This window comes from Schistocerca piceifrons, chromosome 6 (genome assembly GCF_021461385.2).
Source record: "Schistocerca piceifrons isolate TAMUIC-IGC-003096 chromosome 6, iqSchPice1.1, whole genome shotgun sequence".
Lineage (NCBI taxonomy): Eukaryota > Metazoa > Arthropoda > Insecta > Orthoptera > Acrididae > Schistocerca > Schistocerca piceifrons.
This window is the reverse complement of record NC_060143.1, coordinates 122,523,427-122,535,836: the sequence shown is the minus strand read 5'-3', so window position 1 is coordinate 122,535,836 and position 12,410 is coordinate 122,523,427. Positions and strand designations below refer to the sequence as shown.

Below are 12,410 nucleotides of genomic sequence, written 5' to 3'. Positions count from 1 at the left end.
CTGCGTTTTTTTAAAAATAGGAACCCCCATTTTTATTACATATTCGTGTAGTACGTAAAGAAATATGTTTTGTTGGACCACTTTTTTCGCTTTGTGATAGACGGCGCTGTAATAGTCACAAACGTATAAGTACGTGGTATCACGTAACATCCCGCCAGTGCGGACGGTATTTGCTTTGTGATACATTACCAGTGTTAAAATGGACCGTTTAGCAATTGCGGAAAAGGTCAATATCGTGTTGATATATGGCTATTGTGATCAAAATGCCCAACGGGCGTGTGCTATGTATGCTGCTCGGTATCCTGGACGACATCTTCCAAGTGTCCGGACCGTTCGCCGAAAAGTTACGTTATTTAAGGAAACAGGAAGTTTTCAGCCACATGTGAAAGTCTAACCACGACCTGCAACAAATGATGATGCACAAGTAGGTGTTTAAGCTGCTGTCGCGGCTAATCCGCACATCAGTAGCAGACAAATTGCGCGAGAATCGGGAATCTCAAAAACGTCGGTGTTGAGAATGCTACATCAACATCGATTGCACCCGTACCATACTTCTATGCACCAGGAATTGCATGGCGAGGACTTTGAACGTCATGAACAGTTCTGCCACTGGGCACAAGAGAAATTACGGAAGGATGACAGATTTTTGCACGCGTTCTATTTAGCGACGAAGCGTCATTCACCAACAGCGGTAACGTAAACCGGCTTAATATGCACTATTGAGCAACTGAAATTCATAATGGCTGCGACAAGTGGATCATCAGCGACCTTGGCGGGTTAATGTATGGTGCGGCATTATGGGAGGAAGGATAATTGGCCCCCATTTTATCGATGGCAATCTAAATGGTGCAAAGTATGCTGATTTCCTACGTAATTTTTTACCGATATTACTACAAGATGTTTCACTGCATGACAGAATGGCGATGTACTTCCAACATGATGGATGTCCGGCACATAGCTCGGGTGCGGTTAAAGAGGTGTTGAATAGCATATTTCATGACAGGTGGATTGGTCGTCGAAGCACCATATCATGGCCCGCACGTTCACCGGATCTGACGTCCCCGGATTTCTTTCTGTGGGGAAAGTTGAAGGATATTTGCCATCGTGATCCACCGACAACGCCTGACAACATGCGTCAGCGCGTTGTCAATGCATGTGCAAACATTACGGAAGGCGAAGTACTCGGTGTTGAGAGGAATGTCGTTACACGTATTGCCAAATCCATTGAAGTTGACGGACATCATTTTGAGTATTTATTGCATTAATGTGGTATTTACAGATGATCACTCTGTAACAGCATGCGTTCTCAGAAAGGTACTTGTATCACATGGGAACAACCGAAATAAAATGTTCAATCGTACCTACGTTCTGTATTTTAATTTAAAAAACCTACCTGTTACCAACTGTTCGTCTAAAATTATGAGCCATATGTTTGTGACTATTACAGCGCCATCTATCACAAAGCGAAAAAGGTGGTCCAACTAAAACATTCACATTTCCTTACGTACTACACGAATATGTAATAAAAATGGGGGTTCCTATTTTAAAAAAAACGCAGTTGATATACGTTTGACCTATGGCAGTGCCATCTAGCGGGCCAATCATAGCACCATCTGGTTTCCCCCTTCAAGCTAGAGAAGTTTCGTTCTTTGTAGTTTTTTCGTTTGATGCTTATTTCATGAGATATTTGGCCTGGTGACTATCAAAGGACCATCCTGTATATGTGGTGTTTTCTCTTTTGGACATGTCTAAAAGAACAGGCACCACTTTGATCCTGCAACCACCATGAATCAAGACACAAAGGAATTAAAGACGTAAGCTGTCAGTGGGTGTTGATTTATATCAATGGGGCAAGCTGAAAATTTGTGCCGGACCAGGATTCGAAACCAGGTCTCCTGTTTACCAGGCAGATGCTGTGCCGAGTGGCAGCTAATTTCTTTAATTCCTTTGTGTCTTGATTCATGGTCGATGCAGGATCAAATTGGTGTCTGTTCTTTCGTACATGTCCGAAAGGACAGTCATCACACATACTGTCCTGACAAGCTGGAGGAATGGCTCTCTACCGCTCCGTAGTGGTCGTATCGCGCTGGACCGCTACGAGAGGAATGTTTCATGTCAGTAGATTCAATCTGGTGAAGAAAGCTTTCCTTAGCTGAAAGGAGCTTTTTCGCCTTTTTCTGGTTATAGGTGATCCTCTGCGTGTCAAACGGCCAGGGAGGCTTCCAGGAGGTGGTGCTGGAGACGTGCACTCCGGCCACTACCAGGTGCAGTGCCGAGCAGGGGACCTGCGTGACTGGCCCCACGGCCTGTGGCGCTGACACGACCGGCAGCATTCCCTGCCACAGCCTCGGGTACTTCCCAGACCCGTACAACTGCAGCGTCTTCCACTTCTGCTCCGAACTGTACATCAACTCCCAGCGAATGGTGTGCGCTGCCGGACACGCCTACAATCCTCTCACGAGTGACTGCAGGTAAGTTTTGGTTGTTACACGACTGGGACAACCTTCGTTTTAGAGAACATTCAGCTAGCACTGTTGTAACGTCCCCTTAGAAAAATTAATGAATTACTGTGCTGATAAACCCCTACGTTATTTGATTTTCAAACAGCTCAGCAAAACTGAACGTACTCAGACATTCACTAAAGTGGCACACAATATTTTTAGCGCAACGCAATCTGACTTTCAGTAATCCCTACAAAAGAATGGTCCAGACTAACAATAACCTATACCTTTCATGAATTGTTACCTCACAAAAATATTCGTTACTCGAACTACTGCAATACAGCGAGCGCCAATACTGCCAGCTAAATAAAAGATTCAAACTATTGAAGGCACTAACTACTGATTGGCATAGTTAGCAAATGAAAGATTTTGATAGAGAACAAACAATGTATTTACCTTAATAGTGTTCAAAAGTCATAATATATATATACCAGTTCATGACATCCAGTCTTTCAAATTTACTGTCTCTGTCCAGATCATCCGCTCTCAAAACTCCGCCATCTCACTCCCCACGTCCACCACTGCTGGCGGCTCACTTCCAACTGCGCAACGCTACGCGCTGTTCACATCCAGCTGCCCAACACTACAATAGCCAACAACAATGCAAACCAGCCACAGACTGCACACAGCACAGCCAGTGATTTTCATACAGAGCGCTACGTGGCGTTACCAATAAAAAAACCTAAACAGCCTACTTACACTTTAACCCTGTGAAACAAGTACATGCACGATGTAGAAGTTCGGTATATACTCGTCCAACCCCTGGCAGTACGTACACGCATGGACACAGTATTCATTCAGAGTCGTCTTATACCTCCACATTACTGCGAAGAATAATGCTTGTCTACTCGTGATAACACGTAACACAGCATTTCTGTGTATTGAAGTAACTATCCCACATATTATCAAATTCCCTTGCACTTCTGAGGTACATACAAAAACATGGGCTATAAACCACAGGCGATTGAATGAATGATTCGATTTCGTTGTGCAAAACAACAGACTGCTAATAAGGAACTCCGTAAGTCTATAACGCGACGTAAAAGTGAAACTATAAAATAAAATTTCTTGTTTCATCTCAAAGCATTTGGCCTGGGTGAGTAACTTGAACTAGCTGCTACACATCATCGGCCATTTGACATCCATTGAACACTCCTCCAAACGCATCGCTACGTCGCAGTCTCCAGCTATACACATGCATTTGGTTTCTGATTCCTTTGGTCCATCTATTACCTTTATTGCTTGCGTACATGTTATAGATACAGCAATAAGGAATAGCGCAGTAGGCAGTACAGTTGAAGAGGAATGGACATCTCTAAAAAGGGCCATCACAGAAGTTGGAAAGGAAAACATAGGTACAAAGAATGTAGCTGCGAAGAAACCATGGGTAACTGAAGAAATACTTCAGTTGATTGATGAAAGGAGGAAGTACAAACATGTTCCGGGAAAATCAGGAATACAGAAATACAAGTCGCTGAGGAATGAAATAAATAGGAAGTGCAGGGAAGCTAAGACGAAATGGGTGCAGGAAAAATGTGAAGGCATCGAAAAAGATATGATTGTCGGAAGGACAGACTCAGCATACAGGAAAGTCAAAACAACCTTTGGTGACATTAAAAGCAACGGTGGTAACATTAAGAGTGCAACGGGAATTCCACTGTTAAATGCAGAGGAGAGAGCAGATAGGTGGAAAGAATACATTGAAAGCCTCTATGAGGGTGAAGATTTGTCTGATGTGATAGAAGAAGAAACAGGAGTCGATTTAGAAGAGATAGGGGATCCAGTATTAGAATCGGAATTTAAAAGAGCTTTGGAGGACTTACGGTCAAATAAGGCAGAAGGCATAGATAACATTCCATCAGAATTTCTAAAATCATTGGGGGAAGTGGCAACAAAACGAATATTCACGTTGGTGTGTAGAATATATGAGTCTGGCGACATACCATCTGACTTTCGGAAAAGCATCATCCACAGAATTCCGAAGACGGCAAGAGCTGACAAGTGCGAGAATTATCACAATCAGCTTAACAGCTCATGCATCGAAGCTGCTTACAAGAATAATATACAGAAGAATGGAAAAGAAAATTGAGAATGCGCTAGGTGACGATCAGTTTGGCTTTAGGAAAAGTAAAGGGACGAGAGAGGCAATTCTGACGTTACGGCTAATAATGGAAGCAAGGCTAAAGAAAAATCAAGACACTTTCATAGGATTTGTCGACCTGGAAAAAGCGTTCGACAATATAAAATGGTGCAAGCTGTTCGAGATTCTGAAAAAAGTAGGGGTAAGCAATAGGGAGAGACGGGTCATATACAATATGTACAACTACCAAGAGGGAATAATAAGAGTGGACGAACAAGAACGAAGTGCTCGTATTAAGAAGGGTGTAAGACAAGGCTGTAGCCTTTCGCCCGTACTCTTCAATCTGTACATCGAGGAAGCAATGATGGAAATAAAAGAAAGGTTCAGGAGTGGAATTAAAATACAAGGTGAAAGGATATCAATGATACGATTCGCTGATGACATTGCTATCCTGAGTGAAAGTGAAGAAGAATTAAATGATCTGCTGAACGGAATGAACAGTCTAATGAGTACACAGTATGGTTTGAGAGTAAATCGGAGAAAGACGAAGGTAATGAGAAGTAGTAGAAATGAGAACAGCGAGAAACTTAACATCAGGATTGATGGTCACGAAGTCAATGAAGTTAAGGAATTCTGCTACCTAGGCAGTAAAATAACCAATGACGGACGGAGCAAGGAGGACATCAAAAGCAGACTCGCTATGGCAAAAAAGGCATTTCTGGCCAAGAGAAGTCTACTAATATCAAATACCGGCCTTAATTTGAGGAAGAAATTTCTGGGGATGTACGTCTGGAGTACAGCATTGTATGGTAGTGAAACATGGACTGTGGGAAAATCGGAACAGAGGAGAATCGAAGCATTTGAGATGTGGTGTTATAGACGAATGTTGAAAATTAGGTGGACTGATAAGGTAAGAAATGAGGAGGTTCTGCGGAGAATCGGAGAGGAAAGGAATATGTGGAAAACACTGATAAGGAGAAGGGACAGGATGATAGGACATCTGCTAAGACATGAGGGAATGACTTCCATGGTACTAGAGGGAGCTGTAGAGGGCAAAAACTGTAGAGGAAGACAGAGACTGGAATACGTCAAGCAAATAATTGAGGACGTAGGTTGCAAGTGCTACTCTGAGATGAAGAGGTTAGCGCAGGAAAGGAATTCGTGGCGGGCCGCATCAAACCATTGTATTTGCATTCATGTCATAGCTACGTTTTCCTTTTCACTGTGTTCCCTGATTATTCGGTCGTCGTCTTGTCTCTTCTATTAAAGGTCATCGTGAATTTTTGTCCACTGTTCTCTCAGCGACTATTAGTTTGTGAACAGTTTGGCACTGGCAGCACATGTGTGGCTGCCATAATTCAAAATTGGTAGTACCTACAGATTGTAAGCATTCATTATCAAACGTATAGGAAACCTAGCTTTGCAACCCAGCTAAGTTTACAAAAATGAGTTCAGTCCAATTTTACTTTTTCGTTTCCTCTTTTCCCTATCAGTCCATTTGTCTTCAACTTCCATCGATATACAAAATCATCAATTGGTTCTATGAGTTTGTAACATCCCCAATTATATTTTGATTGTTAAAGTTCGGAATACTCCAGCAGTCGAACCTTTCGCCCATATAAATGGACGTTTAAGATGGGCTACCTGGCAAAACTGTGATCACATTTGCGGTAACTGCCGCTATCAGCACATAGCCCTTTCGGACCTAAATTTTTCCTGGAGGAAAAAATTTTTCTTTTTTGCTTTAGCCCCCGTAGTTGATGTTTTAGGGAGTTTAGATGCAAGACTTATACAAAAATACGCACCGGTCTAAACATATACTTTGTACGCTTACTTTCTTTTTATGGACTAAAATAACTAATTTTGAAATATTCACTGTTGTAATAATTAAACTGGTCATTTAATAATTACCATGCAATGTAACAATAATAATATTGATTTATGCAGTGAAATATAACTAACCAACTACTTTCGGTATCCTGTCAGTCACAAATTGCTATGTATTGCTACACTGACTAATTGATATTTTTATAGTGAAGCCCAACAGTTGCGAGCACTTGTACATGATAAGAAAATTGAACATTCACATTGGGGAAAAATATTCCTGTTCCAACTAAGAGACAGTATAATTTAATGTACACAACTGTAGCCAGAGGATCTGAAAGGGACAGGAATAGTGGTGTGCAGATGGAGACGTGGACAGTGTTTGTGTTAGCATGCGGGTGGTCGAGGGTCCGAATGTGGGTCCAGGCGTATTTGTTTTCATTTTCTAAATGTAGTCTACAGTATCTGGGGTCTCAATCGTCATACAGGAATTACTGTGGGTCTTCTACAAAACATTTGCACTTACGTACGACGAACACAGAAAAAAAGGGCAATCGTTTCCATTGGGCAGCATTTAAAGAACCGTTTGCACGTCGTAGACGAAAATTGTTTCACACCATATACTAGATTCTAAACCTGTTTTCCTGGTCCCATCGATTAGTATCGACCATTATTCTTGCCACATTCAGGTCTATTACATTTTATTAGTGCCTTATGTCACCAGTAGGGCTAGCAAGGTGCTTCGCAAATAATTTCCAAACTCGGTTACCATTTGTACACTATTGGCCATTAACATTGCTACACCGCGAAGATGACGTGCTACAGGCGCGTAATTTAACCGACAAGAAGAAGATGCTGTGATATGCAAATGATTAGCTTTTCAGAGCATTCACACAAGGTTGGCGCCGGTACGACACCTACAACGTGCTGACATGAGGAAAGTTTCCAACCGATTTCTCATACACAAACAGCAGTTGACCGGCGTTGCCTGGTGAAACGTTGTTGTGATGCCTCTTGTAAGGAGGAGAAATGCGTACCATCACGTTTCCGACTTTGATAAAGGTCGGATTGTAGCCTATTGCGGTTTATCGTATCGCGACATTGCTGCTCGCGTTGGTCGAGATCCAATGACTGTTAACACAATATGGAATTGGTTGGTTCGGAAGGGTGTTACGGAACGCCGTGCTGGATCCCAGCGGCCTCGTATCACTAGCAGTCGAGATGACAGGCATCTTACGCGCATGGCTGTAACGGATCGTGCAGTCACGTCTCTATCCCTGAGTCAACAGATGGGGACGTTTGCAAGGCAACAACCATCTGCACGAACAGTTCGACGACGTTTGCAGCAGCTTGGCCTATCAGCTCGGAGACCGTGGCTGCGGTTACCCTTGACGCTGCATCACAGACAGGAGTGCCTGCGATGGTGTACTCGATGACGAACCTGGGTGCACGAATGGCAAAACGACATTTTTTCGGATGAATCCAGGTTTTGTTTACAGCATAATGATGATTGCATCCGTGTTTGGCGACATCGCGGTGAACGCACATTGGAAGCGTGTGTTCGTCATCGCCATACTGGCGTTTCACCCGGCGTGATGGTATGGGGTGCCATTGGTTACACGTATCGGTCACCTTTTGTTCGCATTGACGGCACTTTGAACAGTGGATGTTACATTTCAGATGTGCTACGACCGTGGCTCTACCCTTCATTCGATCCCTGCGAAGCTCTACATTTCAGCAGGATAATGCAGGACCGCATGTTGCAGGTCCTGTACGGGCCTTTCTGGATACAGAAAATGTTCCACTGCTGCCCTGGCCAGCACATTTTCCAGATCTCTCACCAACTGAAAACGTCTGGTCAATGGTGGCCGAGCAACTGGCTCGTCACAATACGCCAGTCACTGCTCTTGATGAACTGTGGTGTCGTGTTGAAGCTGCATGGGCAGCTGTACCTGTACACGCCATCCAAGCTTTGTTTGACTCTATGCCCAGGCGTACCAGGGCCGTTATTACGGCCAGAGGTGGTTGTTCTGGGTACTGATTTCTCAGGATCTATGCACCCAAATTGTGTGAAAATGTAATCACATGTCAGTTCTAGTATAATATATTTGTCCAATGAATACCCGTTTATCATCTGCATTTCTTCTTGGTGTAGCTATTTTAATGGCCAGTAGTGTATGTATTACCACCATGGAATCACTGATCCAGCATGGAGTCTGATAAGCACATTCTGCTTAGTAAGTATGCCAATGCATTACTGTTATTATTATTATTATTATTACCATCGACGAAATGTGGAAACATCAAGCCCATTACCATTAGGGAAAGAGTGTAATTAGAAATCGAACATTTCACACTTAGCAGCGTCGGGATGAATGAAGCAGAGCAAAAGCTGCGAGAGGTGATGCGCGTTGGGTGGAATAGCCCTCTGCGTCTAATGACGTGTTTGCACTCTATACTCTGTTCACTAGACGTGGGCTAGTTGGTAGTGGAGTAACGCCACCATGAGGGACTCCGCGTCCATTCGTTCACATATCGCATTTTCTTCTTGTGTTATTATAAAACAGTGTGGCAGGCGCAAGGCATACACAACTGATGAATATGTGGATATGCTTCTGATAACTAGGCTGGTGTTGCCGCTTGTTAACATGCTGCTAGATATCTTGGTCGACTTCATTCAAATAAAAATATGTTTCGTCGTGTGGAGCTTCGCCTTCGGGAGACAGGCTCTGTCTTTTCACCATCGCGCGACAGAGGTCATCCACATACTCGCCGTTCTGCAGCTAATGGGGAAGCTATTCTGGAGGTCATGCACCAAGAACCCCATCGAAGCACCTGTAGGTAGCAAGGCAGTCATTGACGTGCTTAACATGCGCTGGCCGCACCCCTAACATTATTCTTTAACGCAACACCTACATCCTACAGACCGCCATCTGCGGATGCAGCTATGTGAATGCTTCCAGCAACAACAGGAAGCCAACGACGACTTCATAATCACTGTATTATACTCGGATGAAGCAGCGTTCACTTGTGAGGGCGTCTTCAATATGCACAATGTCCTTCATTGGTGTGGCGTTAACCCGAACGTCACCCGTGACCTTGGATATCAAGTTCGCTTTGGCATCGACGTCTGGGAGACAGGAGTCTGGGTCCCTACTTATTTTCTGACGGTTGACAGCACGAAGGTATCGTGCACTCCTCTCAAACGATTTGCCTGACGCACTGGAAGATTATCCCCTACATGTTCGGCATAGACTGTGGATCCAACATGGCGGTGCAACTCCACACTTTGGAATTAATGTGCGACAGTATTTCGACAGAATATTCCCAGGATAATAACTCGGAAGTGGAGGGCCAGTTGTATGGCCTTCGCTTCCACCTGACCGAAATCCCCCAGATTTCTTCCTGTGGGGACACTTGAAGGATCCCATGTAATCTTCTCTGCCGATACAAGTGAAAGAGCTAAGAGCTGATAACAGGTTTTTATGCTGCTCTTGTATCTGTGGATGCGCCCAAGTTGCGAAGAGTCCAGAGCGTATGATCCAACGGGTCGCGCAATGTTTGGACGTAAAGAGAGGCCGCTTTGAGCATCTGCTCTAAGTACAAAGTATTCTTTTGTGAACGTCATGTGGTCATTAATATAGAAATTATTGTTGTCACTGGTTGCTGATGTGTTACATCTGAGTCGATGTACGGCGTGTGGTATAAACGACTAGTAGCTGTAGAGTTATTTAACTGTGCAGTCATCTTTAACATCTCGAAACTAATATTGTTTTTGTAGTTATTCTGTCCTATGACAGATTAATTGTTTAAACTGTCTATTTATGACTTGTCTGACCACGTTTTTGTTGTGTTCATCGTTACAAAACACTGTGATATGTAGATGTCGGATACGTGTAGCTTAAGAACCTGTGTATACAAGAGTATTATATGACAGAATGAAATTGGCAGATAAAAACAAATACGCGTCGATCCAGAATCGAACCCCCGATCTTCTGCAAGCCAACCAAAAACGCTACCACCTGCACCAACTACACTGCTGACAGAGGTAGTTACCGTACAAGCGATTACAGTGTTGCTAGACTGCCAATTTTTAACTTCCATTTACTGCCGGAAATATGCGCAGGACGAAATTTTGTGAAAGGCATTTTTGTATTGCTAGTATGTGAGGATTCGCGCTGTGAAGTCCGAGAGCGCAAATCTTTCTTCACCCTGTGTATTCTCATTAAACACAATGGGAGACAGTCACTACCTTCGTCTTACACATTTCCTCGCGAGTACTCTCAATAAATAAAATGTTCTCGGGTTTCCAACCACGTCAATTGCTTAAAACCACACGAGCTCCCGCCCAAGCACTCCTTGGCCATCATCAAGTGGTATGACTGCCAGTGGGCTGTTGGTGCGCTCTTATATCCGCTAGCTGCCGGCTGTGACGTCACTGGTGCCCGTGACATTGCCATATATGGGCATGTTTAGAGTCGGCGTTCGATGTGCCCTCTTCAACCGCGCGATCGCTGGATCCCACGCAGCGCTGAGCTGCAAGCCACCGTCTCTATTCAGGGTGTTTGCGGTAATTTTTATTTCAATAGTTTCCTTTATTAAAGTGTCCCAGAAGCCGTTAGTGCGAGCCACGACAAAGGTATCGTCAAATTTTATGTGGTGACCGTTTTCTAACGCATGCTCAGCTAACGCAGATTTTTCCGGATAGCGTAGGCGATAATACCTCTCATGGTCTTTCCTGCGTTGTTCCACAGTGCGCACTGTTTGTCCGATGTACTTCTGGCCACACTCACAAGGTATTTCGTAGACTCCGGGTGTCCTGAGACCTACTGCGTCTTTGACTGAATTGACGGATTTTCGTTGGAGGCCAGAAGATTGATTTGATCTTGTGTCTTTTCAACAGGCGGCTTATCTTGCCCGACATAGAGCCACAGAATGGCAGCAAAGCAAGTTTCTTTTCCTGCTCTTCGTCGGTGGTCTTATTCTGATATTTCCCAGAAATCACTTCTTTCACTTGATGGGCGCTGTAGCCGTGAGTAAAAGAACTGAAAGAAGTGATTTCTGGGAAGTATAAGAATAAGACCACCGACGAAGAGCAGGAAAAGAAACTTGCTTTGCTGCCATTCTGTGGCTCTGTGTAGGGCAAGATAAGCCGCCTGTTGAAAAGACACAAGATCAAATCAATCTTCAGTCCGCGAACGAAAATCCGTCAATTACAGAGACCAGTTAAAGACGCAGTAGGTCTCAGAACACCTGAAGTCTACGAAATACCTTGTGACTGTGGCCAGAAGTACATCGGACAAACAGTGCGCACTGTGAAACAACGCAGGAAAGACCATGAGAGGTATTATCGCCTACGCTATCCAGAAAAATCTGCGTTAGCTGAGCATGCGTTAGAAAACGGTCACCACATAAAATTTGACGATACCTTTGTCGTGGCTCGCGCTAACGGCTTCTGGGACACTTTAATAAAGGAAGCTATTGAAATAAAAATTACCGCAAACACCCTGAATAGAGACGGTGGCTTGCAGCTCAGCGCTGCGTGGGATCCAGCGATCGCGCAGTTGAAGAGGATCGAACGGCGACTCAAAACATGCCCGTATATGGCAATGTCACGGGCAATAGTGACGTCACAGCCGGCAGCTAGCGTATATAAGGGCGCACCAACAGCCCACTGGCAGTCATACCACCTGACAATGGCCAAGGAGTGCTTGGCCGAAAGCTCGTGCAGTTTTAAGCAACTGACGCGGTTGGAAACCCGAGAACATTTTATTCAATGTTATCGCCGCGAGACTGCATTCATACAAATCTGAATAAAGGTTCAGTACGACGAAATATCGCCGCACGTTGTCCACACCGTGATCCATTGGCTGATGCGGCTGACGCGTATGTGTGTAATCGGCACTGTGCACTTCGATGTTCACTTTTTGTTAAAAACTAATACTTTTTTCCACCAATTCATATAATTTTAACGGTATACTGCGGGTCAACCGAAAGCAACGGTG

At 44.1% G+C, this 12,410-nt stretch overlaps 1 protein-coding gene across 1 annotated transcript in view; it reads left to right on the top strand.

Annotated features, from left to right (window-relative positions):
- Window positions 1-12,410, top strand: part of LOC124803179 — a 97,216-nt gene that overhangs the window by 42,196 nt on the left and 42,610 nt on the right. The window contains exon 3 of the mRNA XM_047264363.1: window positions 2,188-2,471. Within this exon, the coding sequence (XP_047120319.1) occupies window positions 2,188-2,471 (284 nt within the window). The remainder of the gene's footprint in view (window positions 1-2,187; window positions 2,472-12,410) is intronic.